This window comes from Rhamphochromis longiceps, linkage group LG2 (genome assembly GCF_057381845.1).
Source record: "Rhamphochromis longiceps isolate RC_006_pf linkage group LG2, R_longiceps_female_GT1.1, whole genome shotgun sequence".
NCBI lineage: Eukaryota > Metazoa > Chordata > Actinopteri > Cichliformes > Cichlidae > Rhamphochromis > Rhamphochromis longiceps.
The window spans coordinates 35,613,565-35,628,931 of record NC_140558.1 but is presented as its reverse complement, the minus strand read 5'-3'; the positions used below and the strand labels follow the sequence as shown (position 1 = coordinate 35,628,931).

At 39.3% G+C, this 15,367-nt stretch overlaps 1 protein-coding gene across 2 annotated transcripts; it reads right to left on the bottom strand.

The window, feature by feature from the left end:
- Positions 1-2,186: 2,186 nt before the first annotated feature.
- On the bottom strand, positions 2,187-13,958 carry LOC146677772 (zinc finger CCHC domain-containing protein 7-like). Of its 2 annotated transcripts, none has more exons than XM_085426046.1 (8): positions 13,134-13,958; positions 11,152-11,225; positions 6,785-6,895; positions 6,503-6,673; positions 6,239-6,274; positions 5,698-5,802; positions 5,259-5,376; positions 2,187-2,727 (listed from the first exon to the last, which is right to left on the bottom strand). In XM_085426046.1, exons 1-8 carry the CDS (start codon positions 13,507-13,509, stop codon positions 2,252-2,254), a joined length of 1,467 nt encoding a protein of 488 aa, XP_085282172.1. In that variant the 5' UTR covers positions 13,510-13,958; the 3' UTR covers positions 2,187-2,251. The 2 variants fall into 2 exon arrangements, with proteins under 2 accessions (XP_085282172.1, XP_085282182.1); XM_085426056.1 differs by having other exon boundaries at positions 11,164-11,225.
- Positions 13,959-15,367: the final 1,409 nt, after the last annotated feature.

Below are 15,367 nucleotides of genomic sequence, written 5' to 3'. Positions count from 1 at the left end.
AACACCGGTTCAGCCCTAGATTTAGGTGCCTTTTTGTGCTTAAATGATTCAATGTAAAAAACAATATTCCAATGTCCAAAGAAAAACTTTGAAAGACTTTTGCTCAAGGCTACTTTAAAACAATTACAGAAAAGTCTGGCACTTTAGAAGGAAAACAAAACGAAATGAGTGATTCAAGACTTCCACAGTTTCTCCTTTACAGTATACATGTAAGATAAGATAAGATAAGATAGAACTTTATTAATCCCTCGGGTGGGTTCCTCTGGGAAATTCGACTTCCCAAAAAAGCACAGCAACGACCGAAGTTACAGTTACAGAATTGTTATATACACATATATATATATATATATATATACACACATATATATATACACACATATATATATATATATATATATATATATATATACACACACATATATATATATATATATATATATATATATATATATATATATATATATACACACACACACACACACACACACACACACATACATATATATAAATACAGAGACAAATATAAATAAAATATACAAAGGGGATAAATAGAATAAATAGGAATAAAAAATAAATAAAAATACAAGTGAATTGCACATTTCAAGTATTGAGTCTATTGCACTGTTGACTATTTACAAAAAGTATTGCACAAGGTATTGTACAGTGAGGTGAAGAGGCACTACAGCTTAGTTGTTGCCCCCTCCTTTGTCCTCCTGTTTCCCCTCCCTCTCCCCTCCAGAGAGGAGTTAAACAGTCTGATGGCGTGTGGGACAAAGGAGTTTTTAAGTCTGTTAGTTCTTGTCTTGGGGAGAAGCAACCTGTCACTGAACAGACTCTTCTGATTGTTTATGGCCGTGTGCAGAGGATGCCCAGCATTGTTCATAATGTCCAGCAGTTTCTTTAATGTCCTTTTCTCTGCCACTGTCACCAGAGTGTCCAGCTTCATGCCGACCACAGAGCTAGCCTTCCTGATCAGTTTCTCCAGCCTGGATGAGTCCCTCTTTGCTGTGCTGCTCCCCCAGCACACCACAGCATAGAAAAGTACTCCAGCAACCACCGACTGGTAAAACATCCTCAGGAGCTTCCTGCAGATGTTAAAAGACCTCAGCCTCCTGAGGAAGTACAGTCGGCTTTGGGCTTTTTTATACAGGTGCTCTGTGTTGCATGACCAGTCCAGTTTATTGTCCACCCACAGCCCGAGGTACTTGTACTTGTTGACCACCTCCACCTCCTCTATCTGAACCGGCAGTGGACCTTCTCTGGACCTCCCGAAGTCCACAACCAGTTCCTTAGTCTTTGAGGTGTTGAGTTGCAGGTGGTTTGTGTGACTCCATGCGACAAAGTTCCTCACCAGACTTCTGTACTCCTCTTCCTGATCATCCCAGATACACCCCATGATGGCTGTGTCGTCTGCAAACTTCTGAATGTGGCATAATTCAGAGTTGTAGCAGAAGTCAGAGGTGTACAGGGTGAAGAGAAGAGGGTAGGTATGTCTGTGTAGGTTCTCAATCATCCAGGTCCTGGTAATCTAAGGAGATACACTCAGTTGTACATCTGCATCTAAAGGATAAAGGTCACTCTTTCAAGGACGTCAATGATCACATTTTGGACAGAGAAGACAGATAATTTGAAAGAGGAGTGAAAGAAGCCATCTATGTCCACTGTGAAGGACCATAAACAGAAGGGGTGGCTTACAACACCAACTGTCTGCCACCTACGATCCAGTTTTGAGATCCCTAACCCCTAAGGGAGAACTCCCACTAGGGCTTAAATACCTGGGATTCTCCACCATTTGGTCTTAGAAGTGAAAAAGCTTCTCAGATGAGAGGTGAAATGTCCAGTTGCTTTGGTTTCCAAGCTCCTTAGACTACAGTATTCATGCTTTTCTTTACAATATGCCACTTAAACATCTAGGCAGATTTCAAAATAATACAAAAAAATTAAATATTACTAGGAAGGCAACTACGGTACATTCACAAAATATTACATCTGAATAAAAATCTAATTTAATATAATCTAATAAAAACAAAACATGTTCAAAACTGTGTAGGTGTAAAACACTTAAGTATTAAACTACAAAACTAAATATTAAGTACCAAAGTACATTCCTGTATAATTTTCAGTTTTCTGTACTGTCATTAAATGTTGATAAATAACACATCAAAAGATCACAGACACAAAATGACTTCTTTGCAAACTTGTTACATTTATTAGCACCTAAAAAATAAATGCATTAAAAAAAGATCAGCTATCATTTTTTTCTGTGGCGTACTCTTTGTTTTGGGGAAAGAAGATTTACACTCCTGATATCTATGTCAGCATGGGGATACAAATACCCACGTTTTACCCCTCCTCTTTTCTTCCACCTTTCTGCCTCTCTGCTCTTCTTGCTCTTTTTGCCACCTGTCTCATCCCTCCTTTTCTTCTGTGGAGGTGCAGTGGACTGTTTTTGCCTGTCATCGGGCCGACTAAAGGGGACTCTGGGATAGACTTCGTCATCAGAGCTACAGCGGGACTTTATCAGTAGTCCTCCTTCCCGCCTGGCCTGAGCTTCCCTCCTCAGACGCTTCACCTCTCGTCTCTCCTTGCGCCTCTCTTGCCACGTCTTCCACGTGCCAGCTCGGGTGTGCAGCTCCTTCTTTGTCTTTGTCCACCCCTGGACTGATCGATTCTCCTCACCGCTCGTCCCTGTTTTTTCAGACAGGTCTGAGAAAACATGTGCAGGCTCTGAAAACACAGAAACACAAAAGACGTCCTTGACAAGTCTGATCCTGTTTTAACTGAATAACAGGTGATTAAAAGCAGCTGTTGAACTAATAAATCTTTTCGTTTATTTCCTGATCAAACGCGGTGTGAAAAGAACGCTTTATCAACCAACTGTGCAGTTCTTCTTAACTCTACAGAGATAATGTTTTTCAGTTCACTGTATTAGTTTTATGTTTTAATTCACTTAATTCACAGTGCTGGTTTCAGTCATTAAAAGGCAGCACTGATAAACCTACCAATCCCACCCAAGCAGTAATTGGTGCATTTAAATAGTGAAGGGGCATACTTTGTTGCAGAGCTGTTAGAGATCAAGAAAATGTGTCCAATAACTAACATTTCAGACCCAGAGTTACACTAATCCAAAGAAAGCACCTTCACAGAATTCACATGTCAATCTATTCTCACCAAAATGAAGCACGCTGGTGCATTTTGAAAGTGTTCCCTCACCATTCAAAAGAGCCAGCAAAAAGCATAGATGCCCAATAACATCATTTGTCTTTTGATAAATCGTTTCATTTGAAATGTTTTTCTGGGCAGGATGTGATCTGTTTGCATTTTGTATCCCACTTCTGATTAAATACCCAAAGCCTTGTATCATTATCATGATTCTGCAATGCTTCTTGGGCAAGGTGAATAACAGTCTGGATAGAATCACAAAAAAACTAAGTATGATTAAAGCAATCCCAAAGCAGAAAAATGGCTGGCATTTCCAATTCAAAACCAACAAACATTTAGGTCCACACATCTCTAGACAATGACATTTTTTAAATCATTTTTCCTCTGTACACCATCACTATGGATTTAAATCAAACAACTGAGGTATGACTGAAGTGCAGACTTTCAGCTTTAATTCAAGGGGTTTAATTAAAATATTGTCTGAACTGTTTAGGAATTACAGCTATTTTTATACATAGCCCTCCATTTTCAGAGGTATTTTCAGAATTAATTGGACAACTTACCTATAAATGCTTTGTGCTACCATGATACATCGAATATTCCTGTAAAGCTCACCTTTTCTTCTTCAAATCCGTTTTAATTTAGTCTCAAGCACAAATGGGAACACAGTCATTTAAAAAGTGCCTGTAAATAGGGCCGCTACCAGGTCAAAGGTAAATAAAACAGGTTAATCAGATAAACCATCTCCAGCTGACATCATTTGTATCTCGTGGTGATTCACTAGAAATCTCAAGGAGGAGGAGGAGGAGGCTATCGTTAGACTGAAAAATCAAAATAAACCTATCAGAGAGATTGCAAGCACTTAAGAAGTGACCAAAATCTTTAAAGAATCTGGTCCATTCCTAAAAAGGATGAATGCACTGGCCAGCAAAATGCATGATGACAGAATTATTTCCATGGTTAAGAAAAACTCCTTCACAACATCTGACAATGTGAACAACACTCAAAGAGGTAGGCGTATCATTATTAAAGTCTACAATCAAGAGACACCTTTATTAATGGAAATGCATAGGGCTCACAACAATGCGCAAACCACTGGTTACACTCAAGAACAGTAAGATCAGATTAGACCTTGTCAGAAAACATCTAAAACAGCCTGCGCAGCTCTGAAACAAAATCTTTGGACCAACAAAACCATGATGAACTTGAACCAGAGTGATGGGAAGACAAAAGTATGGGGAAGGAGCAAAACAGCTCATGATCCAAAGCATATCACATCACACAACACATATCTTCCTAACATGGTGGAGGCAATGTGACAGCATGTGTACATATGACTGCCAGTGGAACCAGATCACTGATGTTTATTGATGAGCTGACTGCTGATAGAAGCAGCGGGATGAATTCCTAAATGTAAAGGACTCAACTCTCTGCTCAGATTCAAACAAATGCTGCATAACTGATTAGACAGTGCTTCACAGTACATATGGATAATGACCCAAATTGTACTACAAAAAACCCCCAAAAAACAAACAAAAGTCTTTCTGAAGGCAAAGAAATGGGATATTTCAATGGCCAAGTCAGTCACCTGATCTAAGCCCGACAGAGCATGCTTTTCAGTTACTGAAGCCAAAATAAAGGCACAGCCTGAACTGACAGCAGCTGCAATAAAGGTGTTGCAGAGCATCTCATGGGAGGAAAAACAGCATTTGGTGATGTCGGTGGGTAGTAGACTTCAGCAAGTCATTGAATGCAAAGGATTTCACTATATTTAAAATATTTAAAGTTAGTGCATCCAATGACTTTTGATCCCTGCAGTTATAAAACCAAAGTCTGCACTTCAACACATAATGATCTGATTGTTCGATTAAAAGTCAACTTGGGGGATGTACAGAAAACATATGGACTTGACTGTATATATAAATGAACAACCCATTTCAGGAGATAATTTTGGTTATAATTCACGCTCAGTGTTCAGTTTACATCTGCTGTTTTCGAACTAACAGGCAGCTCCAATAAACTCACATGTACAGCCCAAACAAAGATACACCGATTGTAAAATAATAATGTAAAAACTCTGATATCAGCTTCATCACCTTTAACTCTTTCCTCTCGCCTGGTCCGAAGTTGGAGAATGTCTTCCCTGGTGTCATATTGGTAAACATAAGGCAATGATGGAAAAGTGCCCGTAACCATCCTCCTTTTAGTGCACTCCTGATACAGAAGACAGACAGTGATACACATGAGACAAAAGAAGAAAAAATGAGTTGAAGGATGGATACAGGACAGTGGAAAATGGATGCAACTGAGACTTAAATAGAGAGAATTTAACTAAGTTTGATTCAACACAAAAAAAGAACAGGGGGAGAAAAGAATTTGGTGTAGCGAGGTGAAGCAAAAAAAAAACTAAACAAAAAAAGAGTAGCAAGTTTAGGGAAAAGACAAGTGAGAGACCAAACAGATTAGGCAATAGACATAAAGGCAGACAAAGATCGAGTAAAAGTAAGATGAGGATTAAATGTATTTATCACTTACATAACCGTAATGTCCTCTTTTAGAGCAGTTGTAACAATGAATGCGGCACTTCCTGTGATGGAGGCTGTGGCTTGCCTGTGGCCTGAGGGGAACCGCTACCCTAATCTGGAAGAAAAAGGTCAAATGAAGGACATTTCTACAGCGATAACAGACTTTCACTGATCTCTTGGCTATTTTAGCAGTACACACCTATCAACAGGCTCCTGATAATGGGTGTATTCTGGTCTGATCCCCAGCACGTGGGATCTTCATTGCATTTGATTCTCCTGATCTCTTTCCCCCATTTTCCATCTATTTTGTCCTGTGACTATCAATGAAAAGGCAGCGAATACAGCTTTCAAAATTGCCTAATTAAACCGGTCCCCTGCCACCTAGTACCTAGATCAATTCTATTGCTTACTTTAGAGAAAAATCATTAAGAACTCCAATTAGGTTTACACATTGAGCCAGAAAGGCTTGTTATTATGCATTTTGCTGAGTAAAGAAGATTAGATTAAAAAAAAAAAAAAAAAAGAGCAGATAAAGAGCAGTCAAAACTCACTGTCAAGTGGTATTGTCTCCATGTATCAGGGCAAGCCTGAGGAAAATCCAGAAAACAGAGAAGAAATGTTTTCTTTAAGCAACAACGAGGAAGACAAAGAACTGTTTGCAAGAAATAAAACAACACTTCATAAATTGAGCCCACACAATCATGAGGTTACAGAATCTGTCAACAAACAACTGTCAAATGTTTTCAACGCTTCCTTCAGCACAATAACACACTCTGCAACACCAACACTCAAAGGGGCCAGACCTGCGAACTCACATCAGAAAGGTGCCCTGTCATCCCGCAGCGCAGGCAGTGCTGGTTCCATACTGGAGGCAGATCACATGGCTTGAGCCCGTGTGAAGGCAGTCCACATCTACCACAGGGGCGACTTGGACATTTCCTTTGGATGTGACCTTGGATCCCACAAAGGACACATATAGGATATTTCTGTCAACACAAAGACAAAAAAAACAACAAAAAAAAGATTTTTAAAATGGTCCTGTTGAGGAACCTCTGCAGGTGTCCATGGAAACAGCACTGATGAGTGAGTTCATTTACCTTGCGGAAGGAGCAGCTTTTGGCAAGGTGTCCTGTCCTGTTGCATGCACGACAGAACAGGGAACAACCAGGCGAGAAATAACGGCTGGTCAGAGACTGATCCGCGCCACTCTAGATAAGATGATCCAGGAATAATCCAAGATAACACAGAGATTTTTAAAATTAGGTTAAACCATAATTTTGTCTCCACACTGCAAAATCAAAGGTACAGAAGGCAAGGCAAGGCAAGGCAAGGCAAGGCAAGGCAAGTTTATTTGTATAGCACAATTCAACAACAAGGTGATTCAAAGTGCTTTACAGAGACATTAGAAACAAGAACAAATAAAAAGCATGATTTAAAATTGATTAAAACAAGCAAATAAACTAACTAACTAATTAACAAACAAACAAACAAACAAACAAACAAACAACAGTATATAAAATCAAAACAGATAAAATCAGAACAGTAGATAAAATCAGTAGTTAAATGTAAGTTTTGAAATTTAAGCTTAAAGTGTGGATTTGGTGCTTTATTCAAATGCAGCTGAGAACAGGTGAGTCTTCAACCTGGATTTAAATAAACTGAGTGTTTCAGCTGATCTGAGGCTTTCTGGGAGTTTGTTCCAGATATAAGGAGCATAAAAGCTGAATGCAGCTTCTCCGTGTCTGGTTCTGACTCTGGGAACTGATAAAAGACCGGATCCAGATGACCTGAGGGATCTGGATGGTTCATACTGGGTCAGGAGGTCATTGATGTATTTTGGTCCTAAACCATTCAGAGCTTTATAGGCCAGCATCAGAACTTTAAAGTCTATCCTCTGACGGACAGGCAGCCAGTGTAAGGACCTCAGAGCTGGACTGATGTGGTCCACTTTTTTGGTCTTAGTGAGGACTCGAGCAGCAGAGTTCTGAATGAGCTGTAGTTGTCTGACTGATTTTTTAGGTAGACCTGTAAAGATGCTGTTACAGTAATCAAGCCTACTAAAGATGAATGCATGGACTAGTTTTTCCAGGTCCTGTTGAGACATCAGATCTTTTATCCTTGATATATTCTTGAGGTGATAGTAAGCTGACTTTGTTATTGTCTTAATGTGTTTTTCTAAGTTTAGGTCTGCATCCATCACTACACCCAAATTGCTCGCCTGGTTTGTGGTTTTTAGATGTATAGATTGAAGTTCTCTGGTGACCTGTAATCGTTTTTCTTTGGCGCCAAAGACTATTACCTCAGTTTTGTTTTTGTTTAGCTGGAGAAAATTGTGGCACAACCAGTCATTGATTTCCTCAATGCATTTACCAAGAGCCTGTACAGGGCCTCGGTCTCCTGGTGACATTGTGATATATATTTGTGTGTCATCTGCATAGCTGTGATAGTTTATTTTGTTGTTGTTTATAATCAGTGCCAGTGGGAGCATGTAGATGTTAAACAGAAGGGGTCCCAAGATGGAACCTTGGGGAACTCCACATGTGATACTTGTCTGCTCAGATGTGAAGTTACCTATTGATACAAAGTATTTCCTGTTTTCTACGTATGTTTTGAACCAGTTTAGTACAGTTCCTGAAAGACCTGTCCAGTTCTCCAGTCGTTTGAGTAATATGTTGTGGTCAACTGTATCAAATGCTGCACTGAGATCCAGTAAAACTAGGACTGACATTTTTCCACTGTCTGTATTCAGACATATGTCATTAAACACTTTGGTCAGAGCGGTTTCAGTGCTGTGGTTCTGTCTAAAACCTGACTGGAAGGCATCGTAGCAATTATTCTGTTTTAAGAAGTAACTGAGCTGTTGAGAAACTGCTTTTTCAATGATCTTACTTAAAAACGGGAGATTTGAGATCGGCCTGTAGTTGTTCATTTGTGTCTTGTCAAGATTGTCCTTTTTCAGTATAGGTTTGATTACAGCAGTTTTTAGTGATTCTGGAAACACACCTGATAATAAAGAAAAGTTGACGATCTGTAACAGGTCTGACTCTAAAGTCTTTGAGACCTTTTTGAAAAAACTTGTTGGCAGGACATCTAAACAGCAGGAGGAGGAGTTCAGTTGACCTAAGATGTCCTCCAGGTCTTTGCTGTTAATAGGTTGAAACTGTTTCATGGTGTTTAAACAGTTTTTTGGTGGACACAGTACATATCCTGGATCTGCTGTTGATGTACCAATTGCTTGTCTAATTTTTTGGATTTTTTCAGTGAAGAATTTGGCAAAGTCATTGCAGGCCATGGTCGAATGAAGTTCAGCTGCCACTGACACAGGAGGGTTTGTTAGCCTGTCAACTGTAGAAAATAAGACCCGAGCATTATGGCTGTTTTTAGTGATGATGTCAGAGAAGTAGGACCTCCTTGCATTCCTCAGTTGTAAATTATAATTGTGAAGTTTCTCTTTATAAATGTCATAATGAACCTGGAGGTTTGTTTTTCTCCATCTGCGCTCAGCTTTCCTACACTCTCTTTTTTCATTTTTCACCAGTGTGGAGTTTCTCCATGGAGACATTTTCCTTCCAGAGATAACCTTCACCTTAATGGGAGCAATAGTGTCCATTACATTTAACATGTTAGCATTGAAGCTATTGACGAGCTCATTGACTGACCCTCTGGACAGGTCAGGTGTTAATGGGAAGACCTGGTTAAAAATTGCACTACTGTGTTCAGTTATACACCGTTTTGTGATCACTGTTGTTGATATATTTGTGTGGGCTGAGATTTTACTTTCAAAGAAAACACAGTAATGATCAGACAGGCCCACATCAGACACAGTAACCTTTGAAATGCTCAGGCCTTTGGAGATCAGTAGGTCAAGAGTGTGTCCTCTATTATGTGTGGCCTCTGTTACATGCTGAGTCAGCCCAAAGTTGCCCAGAGTGTTACTCAGGTCTTTAGTCCCTTTGTCCTGAGGGTTGTCCACATGAATGTTAAAATCCCCAGCAATAATTACACAGTCAAAATCAACACAGATCACAGACAGCAGTTCACTGAGGTCATTAAAAAAGTCTGTGCAGTATTTGGGAGGCCCGTAAACATTAAGAAACACAACTTTGGATGGGGCCTTCAGCTGTAAAGCCACATATTCAAAAGACTGAAAACTTCCAGGAGATAGCTGCTTACATTGAAATGATTCATTAATTAAGACAGCAACCCCTCCTCCTCTCCTGCTCGCCCTGACCTCACTGATAAAACTGTAGTTAGGAGGGGTCGTCTCGATGAGAACAGCTCCACTGTTACTTTGGTCCAACCAAGTTTCAGTTAAAAACATAAAATCAAGGCTGTGCTCAGTGATTAAATCATTAATTAAAAATGTTTTCCCAGCTAGAGATCTAATGTTTAATAAAGCCAACTTAAGTGTTTTAGAGGTATTACTTGTCCCCTCGTGTTTGGGAGCAGTCTGTGGCACACAAGGTATGTTTACTATGTTTAAAGATCTTTTAGAGTGCAGCTCTCTGTGTTTTGACCAGGCCACATGTCTCCTGTCACCTAAAAGTACAGAAATTTTAAAACCTTCTAGTAAACAGGGTCCCAGCTTCTCCTGGGAAAAGTCATCACTGCCATAATCCTCACAGCCCGGACCCTTCACACATCACGCATCAGACTGCGGAGACAGGGCATGAAGAGGAACTAAGGGGGGCGAGGCTGGGCAATGTGACTTCGATTGCTCTGTTGAGGGTGGGGCTCGATGGCGAACCTTTGGCCACTCTGGTGGGGGGTTTATGGGGGACAAAAAGGGATTGGGACGGGGGGTAGATCTGAGCCCAGCAATTTGTTGAAGTTATTTGACAGAAAAAAGAATGCTGTACTCATGAATATACATTGATTAGAGTGTAATTACATCTTCAAACACACCAATGCCTTCCAAAACCCTTAAATCTCTTTTTCATTGTCTTTCTTCTCCATCACTGCTCTCCCTCTGTTCCACCTGATCCTCTTCCTCCTCACCTCAAACCTCCTTTCCTGACTTGAAATCGGAGCTCTAACACACAAAAGCATGCATAAAATGCTTATTTATTCCCAATGTTGTCGCAATTGCTCCAGTCCAACAATTTTAGATCAATGTCAAAGAATGTTTCACTAACACTGGTTAATTGCAGCTAACAGAGGTTAACAAGGGCTAATAGCAGCTAAATGAAGCTAATAGCAGCACTTACATAGAGAAAAGTTCAGCATCTTCAAAAGCTCACCTCAGTGTTGCTGTCATTGGGCAGACGTGAGCTTCACTGACTCGTTGATTCATATTGGACTTATTTCACAACATTTTACAGACTCCCCCAGATTAAATTAAAGTGGACACCCGGCATATTGACAGCTGAGGTAAACTGTGGACTGACAGGCTACACTCACTGCAGATGAGCTGCAGTGAGTCGTCCTATAGTATTCATGAAAGCTGATAAAAATCAAAAGTTACCTCAAAAGTTACCTTGTCTTTCACAGATACAGCCCAGCTTTCTTTTACTGATTTTCGCACGTTGCCCTTCAAATCTGTGTTGGAGAGAAAGACCAGGGGGAACATTAATAAATACAACTAAATATTGTGTGCAATAAAATATCCAAATTTAAGCTGATCTCAGCATAGTTACTGAACAGAAACATAAGCACCTAAAAAAAGGGAATAAAAAGAAAAATAGGGTTTTTCAAAGCTTGGTAATCTTTTCTAAGCATTCAGTCTCGATAAAGCAGGAGCTCTAAAAAATAATGAAGGGCACCTGACCTTTCTGGACTAACTATCACTTATGTGTAAAGAAAACCTAAAACTTTACTGCTCCAGTGGAGCCCCGAGCTGGTGGGTCAAATCAAAGTGGTTGTTCTGTGCAGCTCCCTGGTGTGAATATGATAATCTTCATCCAAAGCACCAAGCTAAGCAAACTGTCTCTGTATACACTTTTTAAATAAATTGCACTCCCACACATTTACAAAAATAACTGCACTTACTGGGTCCATTTACTCTTTTGGTTGAAATGCATTTACAGAGATGTGTTTTTAGTCACCTTTATTTTTCTTCATTTTTATCTCTATGCTGGAAGCTGGTACATCCACAAAAGAATAACTAAACTGTATCACCACAGCCCATTATAGAAAACAATACAGCTCATGGAAACATCAACAGTAGCATAATAAGTAAGCAATAAGTACGTAGCATCTGTTTGTTGTTTGCACTAGCTGCATTTCAAAGCTGTTTTCTCTCTAATTAAATAATTATTAAAGTACATGTATTAAAGTCTTTCTTTTGATCGCCCGCATCCAGTTTTTTTGTGAACCAATCCCCATACCAGTGAGCACAAGCATGTGGTGACAGTTCGTGATTTCTTGGGCTCCCATTTTTGTTATCACCCCTTATTTTAATTTAAGTATTGATTACGCATGTAATTAATTGTGCATGGTTCAAAGACCTATTCATGCCACAAAATTTAGGTGTTTGATGACTTTTGCAGATCAAAATGGCTAAATGTTTCCCTGGGGTGGATTACTTTTCTTTGACCCTCATGTATTATATTCACTAGAATTTGTTGTTTTCCAGTTACAGTACCCTTGGATGTGATTTGGTGTACATTTCTCCAATTGTTAAAACACAGGCACAAAAAAACTTCAGATATTTTGCCAGAAATTGCTGAAACAAATTACCTTTCAACATAAAAAAAAATTAATCTAAGCAAATCTCAAAATGAAAAATTGCTTTGTTAAACTAAACAAGGAGCATTTTAGAACAACAAGTTAGTACATAATTTTTACTGGATGTTTTTAGTTAATGCAATAATGTTTTTATATTTCTTGTAGTTTGCTTTATTTTGTTTGTTTGTTTTTTTGCTTGTGCTAGCATCGTTTCTGTCAGGTAACACTTCCAAAAGGTCCACTATGAGAATAAGTATGATTAATTTTAATGCTTCTATTCATTTACTTATTGCACGCATAGTATCGTGGGATTGTTTTGGTCTGTGGTATGTATTAGAATCAAATTAAACTGATCAATCAAATTAATACTGCACGGCCTCAGTAATCTTTTGGAATTACATTTAAATGTACATCAATTTTCAATTTTCCACATATATATATATATCAATAATATACATTAACCAGACAAAACTTCAAAGATGAAGCCATACAGTAATATGTAATCTACATATAGTCACTGTGAATAACATCCATCCATCTGGATTAGCTGAGCTTTAACGCACATTACAAATAGGTAGTGGAATAATCGCATTTACTTTTATTTATTTTGTTATTGCAGATTTTGGTTGGATATCACTCCTGTATTGCACTTACTTCTGACTTTTTGCTTTCATATTTAAACTCTGCGAAATCTTCCTCTCGCGCTTGCATTAGGACTACGGAAATAAAATGGCAGGAAACTATATTCTTAACCCAAAAGCTGACCAAGTCAAGTTTCACCTTCATCATCTAATTCCTCCCCGGAGCTGTTCCTGTAGCTCAGATTGAGCTGGATGTTTGAGTCCTCCACCTGTTCCTCCCCTTCCAGGATCATCCAGTCCTCTATGGGCTGATCCTCATCTTTATCGTCCCGTAGGTCATCACTAGAAGACACTTCCAGCTCAGCGTCCAGCAGAGCCCTTTTTCCTCCAGAGGAGAATGGAAAGACCAGGAGGAGCGGAGGGGAGCTTTCTCTGCTCTGCCGTGCAGCTTGTTTGCAGCTCATCGAATGTCTCATACACCCTCCTTCGTCTTCTGAACTGCTGGACCCCCGAATAAAGAAGTCTTCGGAGCCCTCCTGCCCATCATCAGCTTCATTTTCCTCAGTGTGCTCCATAATCAGACCTGACACAACCTGTAGCTGAACAGCGCCACTCACAGGCGACTGTCTTCACTGCTAGCAAACAGCGATAACTGATGGGTGTTTTACACGTTTTTATTAACGTCTTTTATCCGACCGAACTAAAACCGTTTTGGTTTAAACCGGGATAGTTACCGCGCGGGTGTGCAAACATTAAAAAAACGTATTTTGTCGCGAGCTAAGTAGCACCGCAGTGCACGAGGCAGTTAGCTAAAGTAGCAGCTAAACATTACCAAGTCAAATAACTTCAGTAAACATGATATCCGGCTACCTACACCTTTAACTCCCAATACTTCGCTTTCAGGTTCATGGCGTAAAATTATTGTTCCTTCAATACAGCGCAGAAAAAGCTTGTTTTTCTCCCATGCTTGTTTACTTGTGTGGAGCGGTTTACCCGGCGTTTCCGGAAAATGTTGGACAACCAAAACAGAACCCAGCGTCCAAAGTCTGTCTAGGAGTTTCCAGGTATAGTCAGTGATAAAAGAGGAAGAGGTCCACGTTTGTATGAAAAACTACTTTTGTTGGGTTTAATTGTTAGCGATTGAAGTTAGACCATTTTATAATATGGACTTCAGTCTGCAGCGTAGCTACAGCTGTAGGATTAATTTTGTGAACTAAAAATAGATTATTTAACTAAGAAATGTAATCACATTAATACATTTTGAACTGAAATAGGACTATCAGCCTACATTCAGTCAAGCGTAATCCTAATTAGAGGTTAACTATAAAGGTCTAGTGTTATATTACAATCAATGTAATAAATAAATAACTAAAAAAAAGAAGTGCACCCTTTGTCAATTTTAAGGCTTTACATATCAAGACATAATAAAAGACTCAAGAAGTTTATTGTCATTTTGTATGATGTTACCCAGCCTGAAACGAAATACGGTTTCTCACCAGCCTCCACAGTGCAATAAGCAATACAGTTTAAACAGAATAAACAGATTAAAAAGAATAAGTTTAAAAAGAGCAGTTAAAAGGCAGTAATGAATTGCAACAATAGTTATGGATAATAATAGCATAAAATCAAAGTTCTAAAACAAACTCAAGTGACATTCGTTCGGATGGATAGCAGCAGTCCATTCACTGAAGGGGATGGTTAAATTAGGTAGTGTGAGTATCTGAGGAGTGTATTGTATGTGTGTACGTGTGTGTTTGTGTGCGTGCGTGTGTAGACAGGGACAACACAGTCCGCTTGTGGATCTTACAGTGTAGCTGTGTGAATGGCTGTGTGGGTAGGGAGGGGGCACAGTCCATTTATCAGAAGGCTTATCAGGTCTTAAGATAAAATATAAATACAATGAGATGAGTAACACGTGACTTATTACACTGTCATTATTTATTTTTTATTTTTAAAAAAAACTAAACCAAGAATTGTGTGGAAAAACTAATAACGCCACATGATTCAGAAGTCTCTCACATGATTGTGGAGGAATTTTGACTCACCGTTTGCAGTATTTACAATATTCCTTCAGTTCATTTGAGGGTTGCACATTTTCAGCTGTGCACAGCTCTTAAGGTCCCACCAGAGGATTTCAATCAGGTTTATGTCTGGACTTTAGCTGTGCCATTGCAACGCCTTAATTCAGAGGAGGGGGTCTCTGTCATCCTGTCATGCTCTACAAATTTTGTTAGTCTTGCAATTATCTTACATCACTGCACATAGCAGAGAACAATAAACAATCAAAATTTAACCTAAATGTTGCGCTGAAAAAGTATACCAGCTGCAGCTCCCCTGCTTCCCACAGCCTTGCCTTGATGCTTTTCTTCAGAAAGTGCCAAACATCTCCACTGTGGTTTTTATCTGTCCAAAGGACATTAAACCAGCAAACCA

Bases quoted from the DNA above. Each gene is read 5' to 3' on its own strand.
- LOC146677772 (XM_085426046.1), bottom strand. From the start codon at position 13,509: ATGGAGCACACTGAGGAAAATGAAGCTGATGATGGGCAGGAGGGCTCC. The intron at 11,226-13,133 runs GTGAAACTTGAC...TCTCCAACACAG, and splicing joins GGAGGAATTAGATGATGAAG to ATTTGAAGGGCAACGTGCGA. The intron at 2,728-5,258 runs GTGATGAAGCTG...CTGTGTTTTCAG, and splicing joins GCGAGAGGAAAGAGTTAAAG to AGCCTGCACATGTTTTCTCA.